General features: G+C 41.2%; 1 protein-coding gene across 4 annotated transcripts in view; it reads right to left on the bottom strand.

Moving 5' to 3' along the window:
• LOC110953120 (myosin-10-like) overlaps positions 1-18,415 on the bottom strand; it is an 88,694-nt gene that overhangs the window by 62,493 nt on the left and 7,786 nt on the right. For all 4 annotated transcript variants that reach the window (XM_051941027.1, XM_051941028.1, XM_051941029.1 and 1 more), the window contains exon 3: positions 16,119-16,275. In XM_051941027.1, coding sequence (XP_051796987.1) covers positions 16,119-16,275 — 157 coding nt within the window. The remainder of the gene's footprint in view (positions 1-16,118; positions 16,276-18,415) is intronic.

An 18,415-nucleotide genomic window follows, 5' to 3' on the forward strand; every position in this document is an offset into this window, starting at 1 on the left:
ACGCTCGGCCGTGCGCTGCACGCTCGTCCCGTCTGGGCTACCTGGTTGATCCTGACAGTAGCATATGCTTGTCTCTTTTTTCAACCCCCGCTATCCCCCTCATCATTAGCGGTGTTTTGACCACTCCAGCTACACCCACCACGTCCCTTCCTGCCACCCCGAAGCAAAGCATCGGCTCCAGTATGTGCTGCTTGGACTGTCATGGCGCACCGACCCGCTGCCGTTACGCACAGACGCAGCGGCACTTTCTGTCTCAGTGGACGACTGAACATCTTCATCAGAGGGTGAATATTCCTCTTCAGAATATGAGTAAGCCATTACTTGACAAAGTACTTTGTCAGCGTTGAGCAGACCTCTCGGTACGGTGAGTTTTCTCACTCTAAAATGTGCCGTCTTGCGCTCTGATACGCTACGACGGCGAGTCTCGTCTCCTCAGTTTTCAAACTCTGTAAACTCCAAAACTTTGAATGAAAACACGCCCACAACTGATGCTCAGATTGAAGTTCCAGATGTCCGCCATCTCCTGGTGTACAGTACATGAGGCACATGAGGCAGTATATTTGAAGCTATGGCTTGTTATGTTCAGCAATGGTGCTTGTCGCAATTTTGAGACTTTGGCGCTTAAAGGGTTAAATTGCAAGTTTTCCGAACCGACTAGTCGCCAATAAAATTAGCGAATAGTCGGTTCGGAAATTAGTCGAAATTCCTATCCCTAGTCCCAACAGTATTGTAACTAATCTACAATACCAGAAGTGTGCACAATCTAAGAAAATGGGATCTGGCATTGGCAGATATTAAACATAAATTGACTTGGATCAGACTGGGGACAAAAAAACATCCTCAGTCATGACATCCTCAAGAAATTCTTAATGAAATAAATGATCTAATTGACAGTGTTGTTCTTCATGAGGTTGTTCCAGAGCAGAGAAAGCAGAGCTAAAAAATCTAAAATGAAGAGGAATCAATCAAAAAGATATTACTAAAACTAAAGTATAGCAGTGGCAATGTAAAAAAAAACTGCGTATCAGTTTTTAATTAGTGCAAAATTTGCAGTTTATACCAAAGCTGCTGAGGCCTAATGACTAGAAATTGTTAAAATACCACCTGAGGAAAAAATACAATCATAAAACTACTCTGGTTCACCTTTATTAGTTATAACCATTTATGTTTTTTCACATACGGCCATTTGCAAGCAGTGACTGACTAAACAGCTCAATGGCATTACTCACTGTAAAAAACTGTTGAACCAGCTGCCAGTTCACGAGCCTGCGAACAGAAGGACAAACAGCCAAACAGCCCCACAGAGCTGCCTGTCGCTTTACGTGTACCAGTGTGTGTGTGTGTGTGTGTGTGTGTGTCTGAATTCGGATGCCCCTGGATTCCCTCGCTTCCAGTTGGGTGTGGCTGTTTTCAACAGCTGGTGAGCCAACAGAGGTGACATCAAAGCAAAACTGCGTGGTTATTTCTGATTTTACAGTTATCAGCGTATATGCTTCATCATCAAACACAAATAATAGTCTCCTTAAGTGCCAATCACGAACAAAATATGAAGAGTGCCCCTGTACGACATGTAGGTAGCAGATGTCATTTTCACACCAACGCTAAATGAACAAATGGGTGGAGACTGTAATAAACCCCACTGACAGTCACAGGATGCTCCCTTGTGCGTCTGGCACAAGTGAATACTTCCCAACAGAGTGAAGAGTGTGGTAAAGGAGAGGGTGGTGTGGTGGGAAAGGAACTGATACCAGAATGCAGAGGGGAAAATGGAGACAGCAGAGAGGAAGAGCTCGGGGTAGCACATCGAAGAGGTGATGTAAAGAGGGGGAAAAACGGGACCAAAATAGGAACTTTCCAGCTATAAATATTGTCATGTCACCCGTTGACATGCTAGCAAGATGAAATCCTAGGGATGTTTCACTACTTCTGATTCAGCGAAGACAGTTGGCAGCTGAGATCACAGACAGAAATAGACTCTCATAATGACTTATGGAATGTCCCCACCCTGTCGGAAGCAGCAGCAGCAGTGTGTGAGGGACCACCTGGGAGAGTGTGTGAGGGCAGTGACAGATCCAACACACACTCACACAAAGGAAGAGACGGAGCTTTTATCACCATTTACACCTTAAGCTTCCTCTTTCAAACCATTAGTGCATGCTGGTTTAAAGCGTGCTTTCTCAGTATCATTGACCAGCTACTCATCCAAACTACTTCCCATTGGACATTGACTGCATTAGATTATTAATATGTTAACATTAAAAGTCCAGAGAGGGAGAGTTTTAACACTAACCCTCTCTCAAAATGGGTCTGAGTTGTCTGGGGAGATTTTTTTTTCTTTTACTTGATTAATATAAAATGAATCTATTAAAATGTCTCATTAATATTTCAACATTTTATTAAATCTTCTGAACATTATCATCTAATTTTAATGTAACTGCTGTGTTATGATGTTGACAATAATAAAAAAACAGCCTATTTGTCAGCAAAAATAGCTCAGTGTAATCAGTGTTATGCTAACTTTCCCTGAACTACAGAATACTGAAGTACTTGATCTAAAACTGAAAATGGTTCTGACATGCATTCATCACTGTGGTAATATGCAGTTAAAATAGTCACTGGAAAATGTATTTTCGTATCAGTGTGGAGAAAGAAACGAAAAAAAAACACCTGAGACGATTTACAGACAGTAAAAACAGACTGTAACTACAGTCTGTAATGTTAGTTTAGGCTATTTTCTTACTGATATAGGGCTGTAAAAGTAGACAGAGAATATAAAACCACAGAATAACAATGTGGGATGGTGCATGGTGTAACGGCACCATAAGACAACAGCAGTGGTGAGGAAACAAATTTGTATGTGCAGAAACTTTTAGAATAAAACTATTTTAAGTCATACTACTAGCAAGATATATTCTGTGTGTTAGAAATCATAACAGCCTGTATTGAAAAACAAACAGGATGGTGCTGTCTGTCAGTGAGGCTTCAACAAAGTGCTTGTTGTGAATGTATCGACTGCCAAATCTGACCAGTTCAGAATCAGAGTCTTTCATAAAAAACATTCATAAAGCCGTCCAATAAAACCCATTAAACACTAGAATTAATTAATGTGTCCTGAGTTTAGTGCATAAATGGCATTTGCATAGAAACTATTTCTGAGTCTGTTTGTTTTTTTGTTTTCAGTTCACCAGTTTTTCTCACTGCTTCTGGCATTTTTGTAACCTAGCCACGTTAGACCCATGTTCTGAAGGCACAAGGGTCTAGGACCGCTCGACAGGGAGGGAGGCAGGCTAAAAGGTTGTCTATCAAATCATTCTGCAGCAATTGGGTAGGTATACAACCAATCAGCGCAACGAATAGGCTGACGGAGTTCCTAGAGCGCCGGCAGATTGTGGCTAAGTCCCATTAGCTTCCCAACCAGCGGAGCCAACTGGTATATTAAGGATTTGCCATAATCCCGTCGGCATAAGTCCAAATACGTCTTTCTTCTCAATGAAACACTTCAGTGCCGTCCTTTGTTTATCTTTCAAGTTGAATTTTAGCTTCAAATCTTTAAGGGCTGTGGCCAAAGCCGAGTCGAAAGATAACTGTTTATTGTGCGCCGGTTGTTTCTGTCAGAATCGTCACGCCTCTGTCGTCACTTCGTTACGCCCGCCTTCTGACTCTACACTTCATGGTGATTGGTCCGGCCAGTTTTAGGAGAATCCAGCCTCGAGCCTTATGGAGGGTAACTAGACCCACCCTGGCAGAGAATTAAATTCATTGCCGTGGGTTGCCGTGGGTTCTAGCGCGGATAGGCTAGCATTTTTGCCCTTATTGAACAGAATGAGACGGCACAGTGTATCGGTGGTTAGCACACCTTGGATCTAGAAGATCCCCGGGATCTTTCTGCTTCCTCCCACAGTCCAAAAACATGCTCAGGTTAATCGGTAACTTTAAATTGTCCATAGGTGTGAATGCGAGTGTGTTTGCCTTTATATGTAGCCTGTGATAGGCCGGTGACCTGTCCACGGTGTCCTCGACCTTCACCCTAAGTCAGCTGGGACAGACTCCAGCCCCCTTACAACCTTAATGAGGATTAAGCGGTGTATCAATAGTGAATGGATGGATTAACAGAATGACAGCAGAGAGTCTGATAGGGAGAAAACTATGATGCACAGCCAGAGTCAGACTGTGGTTATAAAGCATAACCAGCAGGATGCCTCCTGATCTGATCTTACATTGCAAATAACAAGCAACGTTTATCAATCAACCTACTGACTATATTTTTCATTAATTGATGAATTTTGGAGAAATAAATTAGAGACTACACTTGTAAAATATGGCCCACAGCTGCAGTGGCAAGAAGGGAACAGGAAAAAAAAGGACTTCATACAATCTTGAGGCAGTTGTTGTTAAGATGTTTGGCAACTATTCCCACTTAATGTAACCCAGAAGAACTCTGCCTTCATTCCAATAAAATTCTACAAGACTTATCATTTACAGTAGATTTAAAATGTTAAAACAGGCCCATCAAATTTGACATACGTAAAGCGTTTTAGATTATAAGAGCAGGCAGAAACGCAGTGTGATTTCATACCAAGAGCCAAGAAAAACAGACTCAGTCCAATGAAAATGTGACATTCTGTCTTCAACTGTGCTAATACTGGCTTTGAACTTTTATGAAATAGGAGCAATGCACAGGTTAAACATGAGATTTTAGAAAAGTATTGCCCACATACGGAAGGTAGTTGCGTGCTAAATTAATTTTCTCAGCTTTATGGGCCGTCGGCTTGGGTTTGGCTTGTAAGGCTCGTGTTATACTGTCTGAGCTGTACTCTACAGAGAGCATTCAGACAGGATTTTTGGAGTCTTTCCCTTTTCAAGTCCCACAAAGCACATTTTTCAAATGCTTCTGATGCAGGGGTGAAATGAGAAAAGTCTGGGAGGGAAAAAGAGGGGTTCTCCAGACAGACAGAGCTATAGATAGAGTGTGAGAGAGAGGCAACGAGAACAAGGTCCCACATGTTTCTCAAGAAGGGGTGCTGGACTGGTGTGGTAAACATCCTTGGACTAATTAGAAGACTCTTTGAAATCTAATATGTCCATTCCATTGCATTAAGTGTGCTTCACGTCTGTTGCCCTGAAGATACGTACCAACTACATGGCTGTACAGCAAAGAGACAACATATGTGTGCTGACAGTGGAATGGAAATTTGTGGCTTAACTTTCCAGTCAGGAATCAGTAGGTGGGACCATAACATCTGGTGACAGTGGGGGTGAGCTGGGTAATGCTAGGAATAGATGGACCGACCTGGAGATTATGTAGGAAGAAGAGAAGAGCAATACACAGAAAAGCCGTGGGGTAAAAGAGAGTAAGCTACTGAAAAGAGTTCAGTTACTGGTTATTATTCACACAAAGACTACGTATAAACAGATAGAATACTGCACGAGGAAGAGAGAAACATGGCAGCAATGAAGCATAATTATTTTTTTTTTATTCACTAAGCAGAATGACCATGCTGTGACAAGATAGCAGAAACACTCCTGTTCTCATTTGCCACAATAGTGAAAGAGGGTGGGGTCCATTTGTAGTCTCTGATACCACTATTCACACCATTATTTATTAGCCTGGCTAAACATGTTAATGGCTGTTTTGGAAACTTCAGAGTTTAATCAATATGTATGTTGGCCGATATTATTGGCTGATACTGGCTGATCAAATATATTGGAATGTGTTTGTTGCCCACATTGGACAAAGAGCAAACTTCTTACAGAGCACAATGCAACAAAAAGGGTGTGGGGCAACTTAGAAATGGTATCATCACAGTTTGTCCAGCACGTAGCTAAAACACCTATCACAGGTGAGCCAACTGTGGTGCAGAGTCACGGTCAGCTGCTCCCAAGTTTGTAAAATACTTTGCTAGGAAGTTAATAAACAATGACCCCATCGTCTTCCCTATTTAATATACCTATAGAATGTCAGCCAACATGTCCATGTCACAGTTTTATACATTCCATGCACTGGCTCCAAAAATTCAACAGTGGTCAGGCTGTAAGAAAAAGTTTCCTCCCTTTTTACATACAAGCCAACACAAACAAACCTGCATCATACATATCTATCGGGGGAAAAAAAGCAAAAAAAACCAACTTGAATTTCCCTCAGGATTAATAAAGTATCTATCTATCTATCTATCTATCTATCTATCTATCTATCTATCTATCTATCTAGTAGTGCATATAAATCTTAGACATTTGCGGTTCCTGCATTAGGATCTCATCATCTCTGGAGATTATCCAACAGTTAACAAAAAGATAGAAATAAAGTGGCAGAAAGGAGAAGAACCCCACTCTGTCATTTGAAATTGAGACAACTCCAGTGAAGCATCATGTCCATCTGCACTCCTTTCCTTTCTGCTGTCAAAAAGGACTACAAGTCAATGGTGCTATAGAAATAAAACACATACTGTCGTCATCGATGCTCAAGGGTTGCTGATAGGATAGACTTAACACATATCTCTGCCTCGGGGTTGTTTCCTAAACACATGTAAGGCAGTCGACATTTTGAGTTGGCGTTTGAACTGCAGGTCTGACACGTGCGCAGCTTTGTTTACGCTAACAGAGTCTAAGTGCTGCAAAACAGTGTGCCTACAGAGAGTGTAAAATTAGCCTTGTGCTGCTGGGTGTTGCCTTTGCGCCAATGAAAGGGGAGAGAAAGCAGTTGCGGGAGATACGGCAGAAAGAATTTGGCAATGTAATCGATTGCAGATGGCAGGCGTCGGGCGGCTTGTATGGTCCACAGTGGTTCTTTGTGATGGTTAGGCCTGCCATAATCCAACAGGACAAGGCAGTTTTCGTGTGTGTGTGTGTGTGTGTGTGTGTGTGTGTGTGTGTGTGTGTGTGTGTGTGTGTGTGTGTGTGTGTTTATGCTGGCACCTCTAATATCACAGTGCTAAGCTCTGCAGCTCCACAGGAATTCCAGACACACAAGGGGGAACAGGGGTTCAGTCACAGGGAGGAAACTGTATCAGTGTGATACTATGTGACACGATACGACTGAAAATGATGAAACTGGTGGCAAAATATAAAATAGCTCGCTAAATCTGAAAAACGCAAAAGGGACTAATACAAGTCATTGCAGCAGCAACAATTCCAGGTGAAACAATTACTAAAAAAGCTCATTAAACAGAGGGCGGATCATTCCTGTTCTCCCTGGCCTTCAGCGGGTGTCACAGAGAGGGCAGTCACAGCATCAGACAGGTAACTCAATCTGCTGTGCCGTGGGTTCTGGCATCACTGCTATGTGTCTCTCATGACAACACCATCCAAGAACGAGGGCAGTACTTGACAGTGGCTCCACTTTAAATCATCTCTCAAGCAAACAGATGTAACCTGCAACCTGCATGGCCAACTAACTCATAAATGTGGCCTTTGTGTCTTAAAATAAATAAAAATAGTGTAAAAATATTATGCACCAGAGTCAAATAGGTGCATTAAAATTTGCTGTCCGAATTTTTAAGTATTATGTGACTTCTACCAGGCTCCTAAAATCCATCTAACTGCACAGGAAAACAAGGATAAAAAGTCAGGATTCAGGTTTCTTTCCATTCAGTCTCTTACATATGCATGACATACATCTTTCCTGAATATCAGTCTGTCTAGGTCAGGTAGGAAAAAAGTTGAAGTATGTATATGTGGGGGGAACTGCAGCCATAAATCAAAACTGGTGTATGACCCCCAAACAGAAATACGATTTCATCCTGTATGAACTCCACAGCTGCCTGTCATTAAAGATGCATCTCCTCATGTGGATTGTATGTGCGTGTATGAGACAGACTGTGTTTGCAGCACACTGTTTAACCCTTGTGTTGTCCTGCGGGTCAAATTTGACTCGTTTTAAAGTTTGAAAAGACTTGTGTGGGGGAAAAAAATCTATTTTCACAGTGAAACTTCTGATGTCCACATTTTCAACATTTGTGAACATTTTTTGGTGGGGAAAAAAAAAGAAATGTTAAAAATGTTTTTTAAGAACATTGACCAAGAAAAATCAACATTTTTTAAATTTTTAATCAATCTTTTTTTTTTTGTCAATGTTCTTAAAAAATATTAGAAGTTTTACTGATACATGTGTAATCACTTCACATATTTTTAGGATTTTTTTGGAAGATTTTTACTCATTTTTAAAAAATATTTACAAGAATTTTCTTGCCATATTTGCGGGATTTTTTAAATACAATTTTTAAAGGAAACTTTTAAGGAATTATTGGAATTTTCTTCCTGAAGGTTTAGCAAACTTTCAGAAATTTGGGAATTTCTTTTGCTGAATTTCTGGATTTTTTTTCAGACAAGGAAACAAAATGTTTTGGTGCCCATAAATGAGGACAACAGGAGGGTTAAAAAGGCTTCTCCCTTTGTCTGAATGATATATCTTAAACTGTATTGAGTACAGACAGCCCTTTTGAAGACCAGGAAATAGTCCCTCCCACACACACACACACACACACACACACACACACCGGTCTTGTCACTCAGGCCCTGGGTGTGCCCTTCACCAGCCCTCTTCTCTAGCCCTCTCTGCCCCAACAAGCGGCCTCATTTCCCAGGGAAGAACTCTGCAGCTCCAGGCATCCCTGCCTGCACCTACACACACAGCACCCTGGTCCCAGCCCCCTTCAGACCGCACAAAGCCCCTATTGTGAGGCACAATGCTGGCCGCCCCCTCTGCCTTTCCCCTGTACCCTCTACTCTGTTTCCCCCATAAACTCTGTCCTGTCTGCCCCCTCTGGCTTCGCCTCACTCCTTCGTTTTTCGGCTATGCAGTCTTTGCCTTCTTTCCACTCTACACTCAGCTCCTCATTGTTAAATCTTCACAACCAATCCTGGTGATCGTATCCGTGGGGGTGTTGCGTCTGCCCTTGCTTATCCCTGTACAACCTTTTCCCAGTATCCCCTTTGATATTGAAGTCTTCAGCAATGCCTCTTCTTCCACCCGTCTCCCCCTGCACAGCCCTCCCTCTCACCTCCGTGTTCCAACACATTTCCCACTCCGACTGTTGTGCTACCTCCTATATTCCCTTCTCGGCTCTGCAGGATAGATGTTTCATATCTTGCAGTATCTGTGGTTCACGACGCAAGGCAGAAACTAAACAGAGAATACAACTCTCTCAGCAGCACATCTTCTGTTATTTGGGAATCTGTTACTGAAATTATATTAAGTGTGTGATTTGTCTATGAATAATTATTTGGATGATGACATCTGATTCATTAGTCTCTGCATTATTTAGCAAGGAAGACTTTCCAGCTAGCTACATGAAGTTCCTTTGGGCTTGCTGAAGCAGAAGGGAGTAAGCAAAGTTTATTAACTTATTTTTAAGTTTTAAGAATGTGGACAGTTTCTATAGAGTGCATTTACACCTCGTCGAGATCTGGTCAAAACGCAAGCAAGACCCTTTCTGTATGCATGTGCACATGCGTTAAGATCTGATTTTCCTTATCCAGATGGGACACATAGATACAGATCACACCTCTAAAAGATGAACAAAACTGTAGGCATACCACCTGTACACCTTACTATTCATCCTTCTTTCATTTCAAACAACCGCATACCTTAAAACAGCAGTACTTCAGCAGCAATGTTGGAAAATAAAAACACTACAAACAGGCAGTGGATTTGTTCCTGTTTGTTCAGTCATTTCTGAACATGTTGTGCCTACAGTGCCATCTGTGTTGCTCCAGATTTGAGGAGCTGCACAATTCTGCAAGTAATTCCATTCAGGGTTAAGGCCCTTAAGCAAGCTGAGCTGCAGTAACCGTAATGTACAGGGCAGGTTTCACCTGAGTGTGACTCTGCGTAATTTGTCGCCCTGGAAAACAGCACGGGTCCGAAACAAACAAGTAACTGATAAGATGACGCGAAAAAATAAAATGAAATAGAAACAAGCAAGCAAACTTTATTTATATAGCACCTTTCACAGAAAGGAAATTCACAAAGTGCTTCACAATAAAATCAGGAGGAAAAAATTTAAATCAGCAGCAAACAACAGGGAGTGACACAACCATGTGCACAAACACAATAATGGCAAACAAGTTGTCAAAACACCACCACCTAAATAAAAGCCTGACTGAAAAGCCAGGTCTTTAGCTGCCTTTTAAAGGACTCCACAGAGACTAAAGTGCGCAGAGACGGTGGCAAAGCAGTCCAAAGCCGAGGAGCCACTACTTGAAAGGCTCGATCCCCTCTACTCCTAAAATGGGTCTGGGGAATGACCAGCAAACCTTGGCCTGAGGATCTCAAAGAACGTTAGGATAGTAGCGTTTTAAAATATCGGAAATATAAACTGGAGCTTGACCATTTAAAGCTCTAAAAGTGACAACTAAAATTTTAAAATGAATCCTAAAATAAACTGGGAGCCAATGCGGGGGTGATGTGGTCTCTTTTCCTAGTGCAGGTTAAGAGTCTTGCGGCAGAGTTTTGAACAGCCTGTAGACGGTGGAGTTCTTTCTGGCTCAAACAAGTAAAAAGACTGTTACAATAGTCTAAGCGTGAAGAAATGAATGCATGAATAATCATTTCAAGCTCTGCTTTAGACACCAGAGCTCTCAGCTTAGAAATATTCCTTCGCTGAAAGAAGCAGTTTCTAATGAAGTTTTTTGTATGCAGCTCCAGGGACAGAGCAGAGTCAAAGACAACACCAAGGTTTCTAAGACTTGACTGGATGGACGAGCTTAAGGTGCCTAAGTGATGCTTAATCAAGGGGACCATATTTTCTGGAGCAACAATAGAAGTGCTGCACAAAGTCATACATGCTGTCAAAGGGAACGTGGCATTAGCTGAGCCCTGTGGTCTGACTAGAAGTGAAATAAGAGAAAATGGGAACACAATGTTGTTACTTAAATAGAGGCCTAACCATGGCAACCCTGGCTGTATCCTGACATGAAGGAGTGACGAGAAGGTGTACATTCAACACACTTCTCTTCATGTGTTTCCTGATCAAAGAACTAGAAGAAAGAGAAAAAACTAAGCTGCCACAGAGCTTCCAGCCGAGCTGTGGTTTGTATTTTTCATGTAAAGTGAAAGGCGACCAAAATGCCTTGAAGGATGCGGGGAATTTTCTTTGGTGTCTTCCGAGCCGGGACATTCTCGTTGAAAGAAAGAAAAGAACTGAAGAAACCCGGCAAAGCGGTGGAAAATGAAAGACGCCAGCTGCTCTACTCACTGACAGAAGAAAGAAAGCAATTAGAAAACAGTAGGAGATCCCAAATAGTTCTCAATGGCTAAAAACACAACCTGAACAAGCAGCTGTATTAAACAGAAAGAAGGAGACTCGGTCAATAACTCAAGTCCCTCACTGCAGCCTGCAAAAATACTGTCACTCCTCAAGTGACACCTCTATTCGAGATCCCCGGGGAAGGTTATTTTGGTTGCATACACTGACATGCACATAGGTATCCATGGTGATGCATCCCTCAGCTCATAGAAACCCAGCACTAGGTAATCGGCTGCTCGGACGACTATGACAACTCGACGATGACTCAGCTTGTAGAATTTAGCACAGCATGGTATGAAGGGCTGGAACAGCGGTGACCTCATTCCATTGGCTGCTTTGCCCTGCCCGTTGTGAGGGGTCCGAAAGAATGAACAAGGAAAAGGGGGTCAGAGAAAAGAATGGTGGCACAAGAGAGGTGTCCTATATCCAGACAAACATCTCGCATAGTTAGAACAGGATGGTGCAAGTGTGGGTGTGTGCGATGCTTTGTGTGTTTGTGGTTCTATGTAGAGCGATAGTTGTGTCAAACACACAGTAAGTAGAACAATAAGGGTAAAAACAGAAGGAAATAAATGATCCAGGTGGTAATGAATGAAGGCCCTTCAGTAGGTGCAACATTAACCTCATGAACAAATGTCAGTACATCCCTGTGCAATATCACTTTGATGTATTTTCTCTTCTGAACACAAAGGCTACTTTAGAAGGACTACATCGAAAACATGGGTCCCAATGTAGAAGTTCAGTGCAACAAAACACAAGTTACAAAAACCTGTGATCACTAAAGCAAAAGTGAGATTTACAGTTAGCTTAACTGCATAAATATGGTTTTAAAATGAGCTGTGAAAAGCAGAAAGTTCTTAGTTTTGTAGCCATGAGCTGTGTCTATTTGCATGTCTCCATCATGGCTCCACATGGAAAAGAAGTACCAGAAGAACTGACAAGCCAGATTGAGAGACAGGAAGGTTGGTAAGCAACTAAAACAAATCAGTGAAAACACAGCTACAGCAGTGATCAGAAGGTAAAAAACAAGTCATAGTACCACCAATCAGAGCACCTTTTATAATTGTGGACCAATAACATATTGAACAAGACGACATGGTCATCAATATCCCCCGCCACATGTGATGTCTATGAGTCTATATCCAAAATAGTGATCAAGGGCCATAACTCTGTTAAATATTATCGCACAGGTCTCATTTTCAAACTTGATCAAGGTGTCCATTGTGTGAAGCTACACACTAAATTTCGTAATCCTAGCTGTAATAGTTTCCGAGAAAAGCTGTCCCCTTCATCTCGGACGGACGGAAGCACGGAAGCACGGACGGACGGAGGCCAAACCTATATCTCCCTTTCCACTTCGTGGTGGCGGGGGATAATAACACAAGATTTGAATCTCAATAATCCTTTGCATTGTTTTGTTGCTACTGTGGGACTTTGTGTTTTTAAAACAATACACCTAAACTGTCAATTTTTACTTTTACATAAGAGCAAATTCCATATTATTCAACTTAGAAATAAAGTGTTATATTCATTTAATAATTTATACTTATCTCTGTTTTGTACTCTATCATAAATACAGCCTTCAAGAGCGTCTTTTATGTTCTAATCTCTACAAGAGACACCTTAAAAGGTTCTGAGCCAAACACTGAAAAACGTTGGCTACGCTCTAACCCTGCTAAGCCAAGGGTTTGGGGTCCAACCTGTGTGGAGACCCAGCCTGCTGAGAGCAGAGGCGAGAAAACAGCCCGAGGGCATGTAATGATAGGGGGACTGCAGCACATCAGTCAGAAACCCAAACCCTGGAGCAAACAGCTGCAGCCGTGGAGGTCTGCCATACAATCAGGGACAGAGTCACCTCAAGGCTGAAGTACATCCGGATAAATAAACCAAACACTGGCTAAATGCTATTTAAAGAATTAAATCGCTTAGATGTGAACGACAATTCAAGAGAAACAAAAGGGAGAAACTATCGCTGTTGTTCCACAGTTGACAGTGACGACACACAGCAAAGGCAGAAGCTGTCTAAACACTGATAGAGTCTGGTAAAGGTTCTGCTTATCACAGCGGTTCTTCTACATCACAGATTCGAAAGCAATTAGTCAGTGCCCAAAGTGGGTCATAGTCCTGTACCACATGGGTCATTACCTTGTAATTGTGTTCATATTTTTAGATATTACACACAGCAGGCTAGTGAAAACTTCAATAAAAGTCCAACAAAACAAGTTGCACAACTCTTCACCAACATAATACGCTCCATGAACACTATGGTACTTTTATCAGGATGGATGGATTTTGATTGGATCCTGGTTCATCATAAATTGCTACAGGTTTTGAGTATACAACAGCTGTAGTTCAAGGCATAAACCACCTATGCGGTACATGTGCAGGATGAAAACACATCTACAGCCTCGACAGGTCTGCATAATGACGACATGAAGAGTGATGTTGGTTGAACCTGTTCTCTCTGCCTCCATCTCTGTTTCTGTTTCTCTTTTACTTTCCTATAAATCCCTCTGTCACAGAGCATCAGCTCTGGCAGGCAAGCCTCTCACCACCCACACTATTAGGAGCTTAGAGATCACACTCTGGCCACTGGCAGCACATTACTCTCAGCTGAAACACAGAAAGAGGCTGCTGTGCCTCTCTGCTGGTACAATATGTCCATTTACCGCAGAAACAAAACTACAACAAATGTACATGTATCCAAGAAGATATGTACCAAATGATACATGTACCTAATAGTATAGCTGATAAACAATTCAGAGCCAGTTTGTTTTTCAAACTGAGAGTAAAGTCTGTAAATAAGAGTATCTCAGTGTTACAGGATTTTGTTAAAATCTGAGTGACACAAAACAGAAACATACTGCTACACAAATTTACCCTTCATAACCCTATCAGCGCTAGGCTACTTTCAGAGTAATTTCACTACAAATTTCACACTTTTATTCATGTGCTAACATAACTGCACAAGGGTTTTCTAATCATCAATTACACCATTAGCTAACACAATGTGGCATTAGAACACAGGAGTGATGGTTGCTGGAAATGTTCCTCTGTACCCCTATGGAGATATTCCATTAAAAATCAGCTGTTTCCAGCTAGAATAGTCATTTATCACATTAACAATGTCTAGACTGTATATCTGATTCATTTAATGTTATCTTCATTGAAAAAAAACGCTTTTCTTTCAAAAATAAGGACATTTCTAAGTGACTCCAAACTGTTGAACACGAGTCTATCTATCTATTGATCTATCTATTGATCTATCTATCTATCTAGTTTTTTTTTAGAACAGTCTAGGATATCCAGATCTTCCATCATTCGATATGATAGTTTTCATATCAAAGGAGAGAAATTAAGAAATTGTTGTTTTTCATGTGTAATTTCACATTTCATAATGCTGTAGGGAAGATTGCCTGAAATCTGGTAATATCAGACTGATGATGGTGGAATACTGTATGACTTAAAAAAAAACATACATTTGGTGCCAAATGGGAAACAATCCTTGCAATGAAAAACAAATCCATGATTCTGTATTTATTTTTCATTCAAAGTGGGATGTAATATCAGATTTATGTTGAGAAACAACAGCGTCATCGGATAGGGAAAGTTCTGCTTTGGTGTCTTGATTTGTGGTAGGGCTGTTATGAAACAAAAGACTTCATGACTTATTTAACCGAGGAAACAGGAATGTGAAAATGGGTGAGAAAAATAGAAGAAGACATTACTTTGCAGAAGTTAGATCTGTTTTCATAACATTATGACTTTGGTATGTACAAGCCTAATTAGAAAGCTCTGGATGTGATCTTTCTTGTGATGTGGTCGTAACACATCACTGCATAGATATTGATGAGTCTAGGTGTTTGCATATTGATGCAATGATGAGTTCATGAGTAATTCAAATAGAGTGGGTGTGGAGATGAATGTAAAACTTAATCCAGGTTGGAAATATGATTATTTTTTTAGAAACCCAACCATTCTTCCTTGCTAATATTTTGTTGCATAGATAAGTGAAGGCATGTTTGTGCATTTTAATTTGATACGTGCTCCACCTTACTGCAAAAAATACTGAAATGAAGAGAAGGGATGTGGATTTGAATGCCTCTACTGGGCTCTAAGGGTTAAACAATGACATCAATATGACTTCAAACCCTGTTTTAAGTTGAAATTGTGTGCTTGGAAAAAAGTTGCAGGGGTTTAAAAACAAATCAGTTTGTGGTTTGGAGAAGTAACGGCACACAGCGCCAAAAAGTTACATAAGCTTACCAATGGCTAATAATATTGAGAACAAGCTTAGTATGAACAGTGCAACTTAACGCTTCAATCCTAAAGCCTTTGCCCAGTGTTTACAGTCTTAAAGATTGTGTTGAACAGCCTCATATTACTATGCACTGATCAAATAACCACATGTCACCAGTGATACAGCTGGAAAACCTGCCACATAGTTAATCTGCTACTTGACCCTCCATGACAGCAGACATAATCAGTGATGCCACCTCCTCGTCGACCTTACGACCTTTCACACACTTTACACACCGTCTTCACACGCTAATCTCCTGTACTATGCAGCCAAACCCCATGGTTCCTGCTAGTGAGCTAAACCCCTTTGAGGACTGACCAAAATGCAAATACACCTGTGTAAGAAACAACACGCCTCAGTTTCCAGGTTAAGTGAAGAAAACCTGATGAAGTAAGTCTAAGTCTGTATTTGTAATGACAACTGACTAATTATGACGCTTTTTAATTCAATTAATCCTTTAAACAACGTTGCAAAGACCTATAATTCTCACTGATGACAAACGTACTGTGTGAAGCATCTCATAAAATCAAGTTAAAAGGTCAGTTTAAGGTCAGCAGGTGTTTGCTGTGTCGTACCTTGAAGCATGCAGCGGTATGCAGACTCAGAGATGGCATAAATGTGTGGCGGCATCTCATGCCTCTTCTTCCCTCTGTACATCTCTATGATGTTCTCTGAATAGATGGGCAGGTTCTTGTAGGGGTTGATGACCACGCAGAAAAGGCCAGAGTATGTCTGTAATTCAAGATACGAAACAGGAAACAAAAAGTGAAATACATGCTGCAGCTCAAAGGTAAAATCACAACATATTTATACAGGACGAACACACATATGCCATTAATATTCCAACAATTCTGCCTAAAATGGAAAAATAAGCTCTCAGTTAAACTGTAATTGGATACAAACACAACATGTAAAACATCAGTGTTTTTTAGATTAAAAGGAGTGTGCACATTTCAAGCTTTATAAATCATCTGGCCTGCATTGTATCACTGCAGCAAGACTTTTCATTACCAACTTTTTAGGGGCTTACATCATCACAGTGGGCACGCAACTCAGTGATAGACACAGAGCAGACTGTTAAGAGTGTCAGACACATCTGAGGGAATGGCGACTAAATGAAACATAGAACAGGCACTGCTTTGTGAAGCAACAAAACACCCCAAGAGTCCTAATGAGAGCTTTTAAATATAAAACAGCACATGATGGGAATAAAAGCATTTATGCATATTATAAAGACTCATGTTGCAGCAAATAGCATGCGGTGCAAACATTTAGCCTAGTTTCTGACTTGTGGTGTTGCATTTGGCTGTGCAATTAGCCTGACAATCTCTCCCTAGAGAGAGTGTGCAGTATGAAGGCTTCTCAGCTATGCTGTAGGCAGCCGGGAACGAGAGAGAGGCCCTGGTGGGGCAATGGCTCTCATTCTGCAGATGCTATAGAGGCTTTGCATTCCCCCTATAGATGATAAAGAGAAAGAGGTGCTTACCAGGAGTATGACCTTCATCACTGGTATGTTAGGCTTTTTCTAGGGACCTCACCTCTGTGTATCTCACAGAGATGAGCATACAGCACATACCTACAGAATGTAAAGCTTATCCACAGTTGCATGCATGTGTATACAAATAAATAGAGGTACATAATGTAGAATAAAAACAGCAACAACTTACAAAAATAGGATTTCGGAAAAAAAAATTAGAAGCAAAATCTGGGAAAAGTTCTGTTATAAAGCTGAAATTCTTTGCAGGAGTAGGCGCCTCTTTTAGCTGCCAACATGGCAATTGGAGTTAAATAAAAAAAACACATGTTGTCTACAAACTGCCATCTGTAATAAATAACTAAGCCTCCGTTTTAAACAGCTTTAATTATTTAAAGAGCTATTTATTCTATCACTACTGCTGCCAGTACATGGCAACACACTACGATATAGTACATCCAATAACCAATATTTAGAAAAACTGCGTCCTACAGTGAACTTCAAACAAACATCAAGACATCTGCTTCATAATTAAAACTGCATTCAAAGCTGAGTGAGGCAGTGAGACATGAGTGACTCAGCAGTCATAGGTTTACAAAGGGGCCCCAGAGAGCAGACGGCATACTGTAGCCGTTACGTAACGGTTCAGTTAGGGCCCTCAGTCAGCACTGAGCAACTGATGCTGTACTGCTGATACAGAGAAAAGGCCCAGAAAAAGGAAGGTGGTGATGGAGAGACAGAGGCAGACAGAAATGAAGAGTGGAGCAATGATCCAGCTGACAGAGCTCCCTGAGGTCCAATCCAAGCGAGAAGGCGAGGCGTAACAAACACTGAACCGTGTTCTCAGCCTTTCTGCAAATTGCTCCCTACCTGAGGGGAGGAGAGCTCAGAAAGAGAGGGCCTCCTGAAACTCTAACTCTCCACTCTCCTTTTCGAGGCTAATGAAAAATTAATTCCCCCGTATCTGAAAACTGGAGCTGCTATAAATAGGGAGTCTGTTCTGTTGTCTCAGTTTGGCTCTGTCAGATGCAGCAGCAGCATGCAGAGATACCTGAACTGTATGTTCAAGTGTCAAAAGTGGTCGAGCTGGAATTGCATTTTGCTGAATCATGTCAGTGTATGCAGGTTTTATTGGGTTAAAGCTGAGTTTCAGGTTTAATGTCTCTTAATTGCTTGTGAAACACATTATAATCCCCTAAAACGAAAACTAAGGTTGCATTCAGATGACTTTTATTCAGGACAAAGTTCGAAGTCTCGTAATAATCCCCGACAACCAACCGAAAAAAATCCTCGAAATCAAAACGAAACAAGCACTTTGCATGCTTGCTACATCAAATCCATTGCTTCCGCACCAGTAATTATGGTGAAAAATCCTGCAGGATCAATGCTGTATAAAGA

Source organism: Acanthochromis polyacanthus, chromosome 21, assembly GCF_021347895.1.
Source record: "Acanthochromis polyacanthus isolate Apoly-LR-REF ecotype Palm Island chromosome 21, KAUST_Apoly_ChrSc, whole genome shotgun sequence".
In the NCBI taxonomy this organism is placed as follows: Eukaryota; Metazoa; Chordata; class Actinopteri; family Pomacentridae; genus Acanthochromis; species Acanthochromis polyacanthus.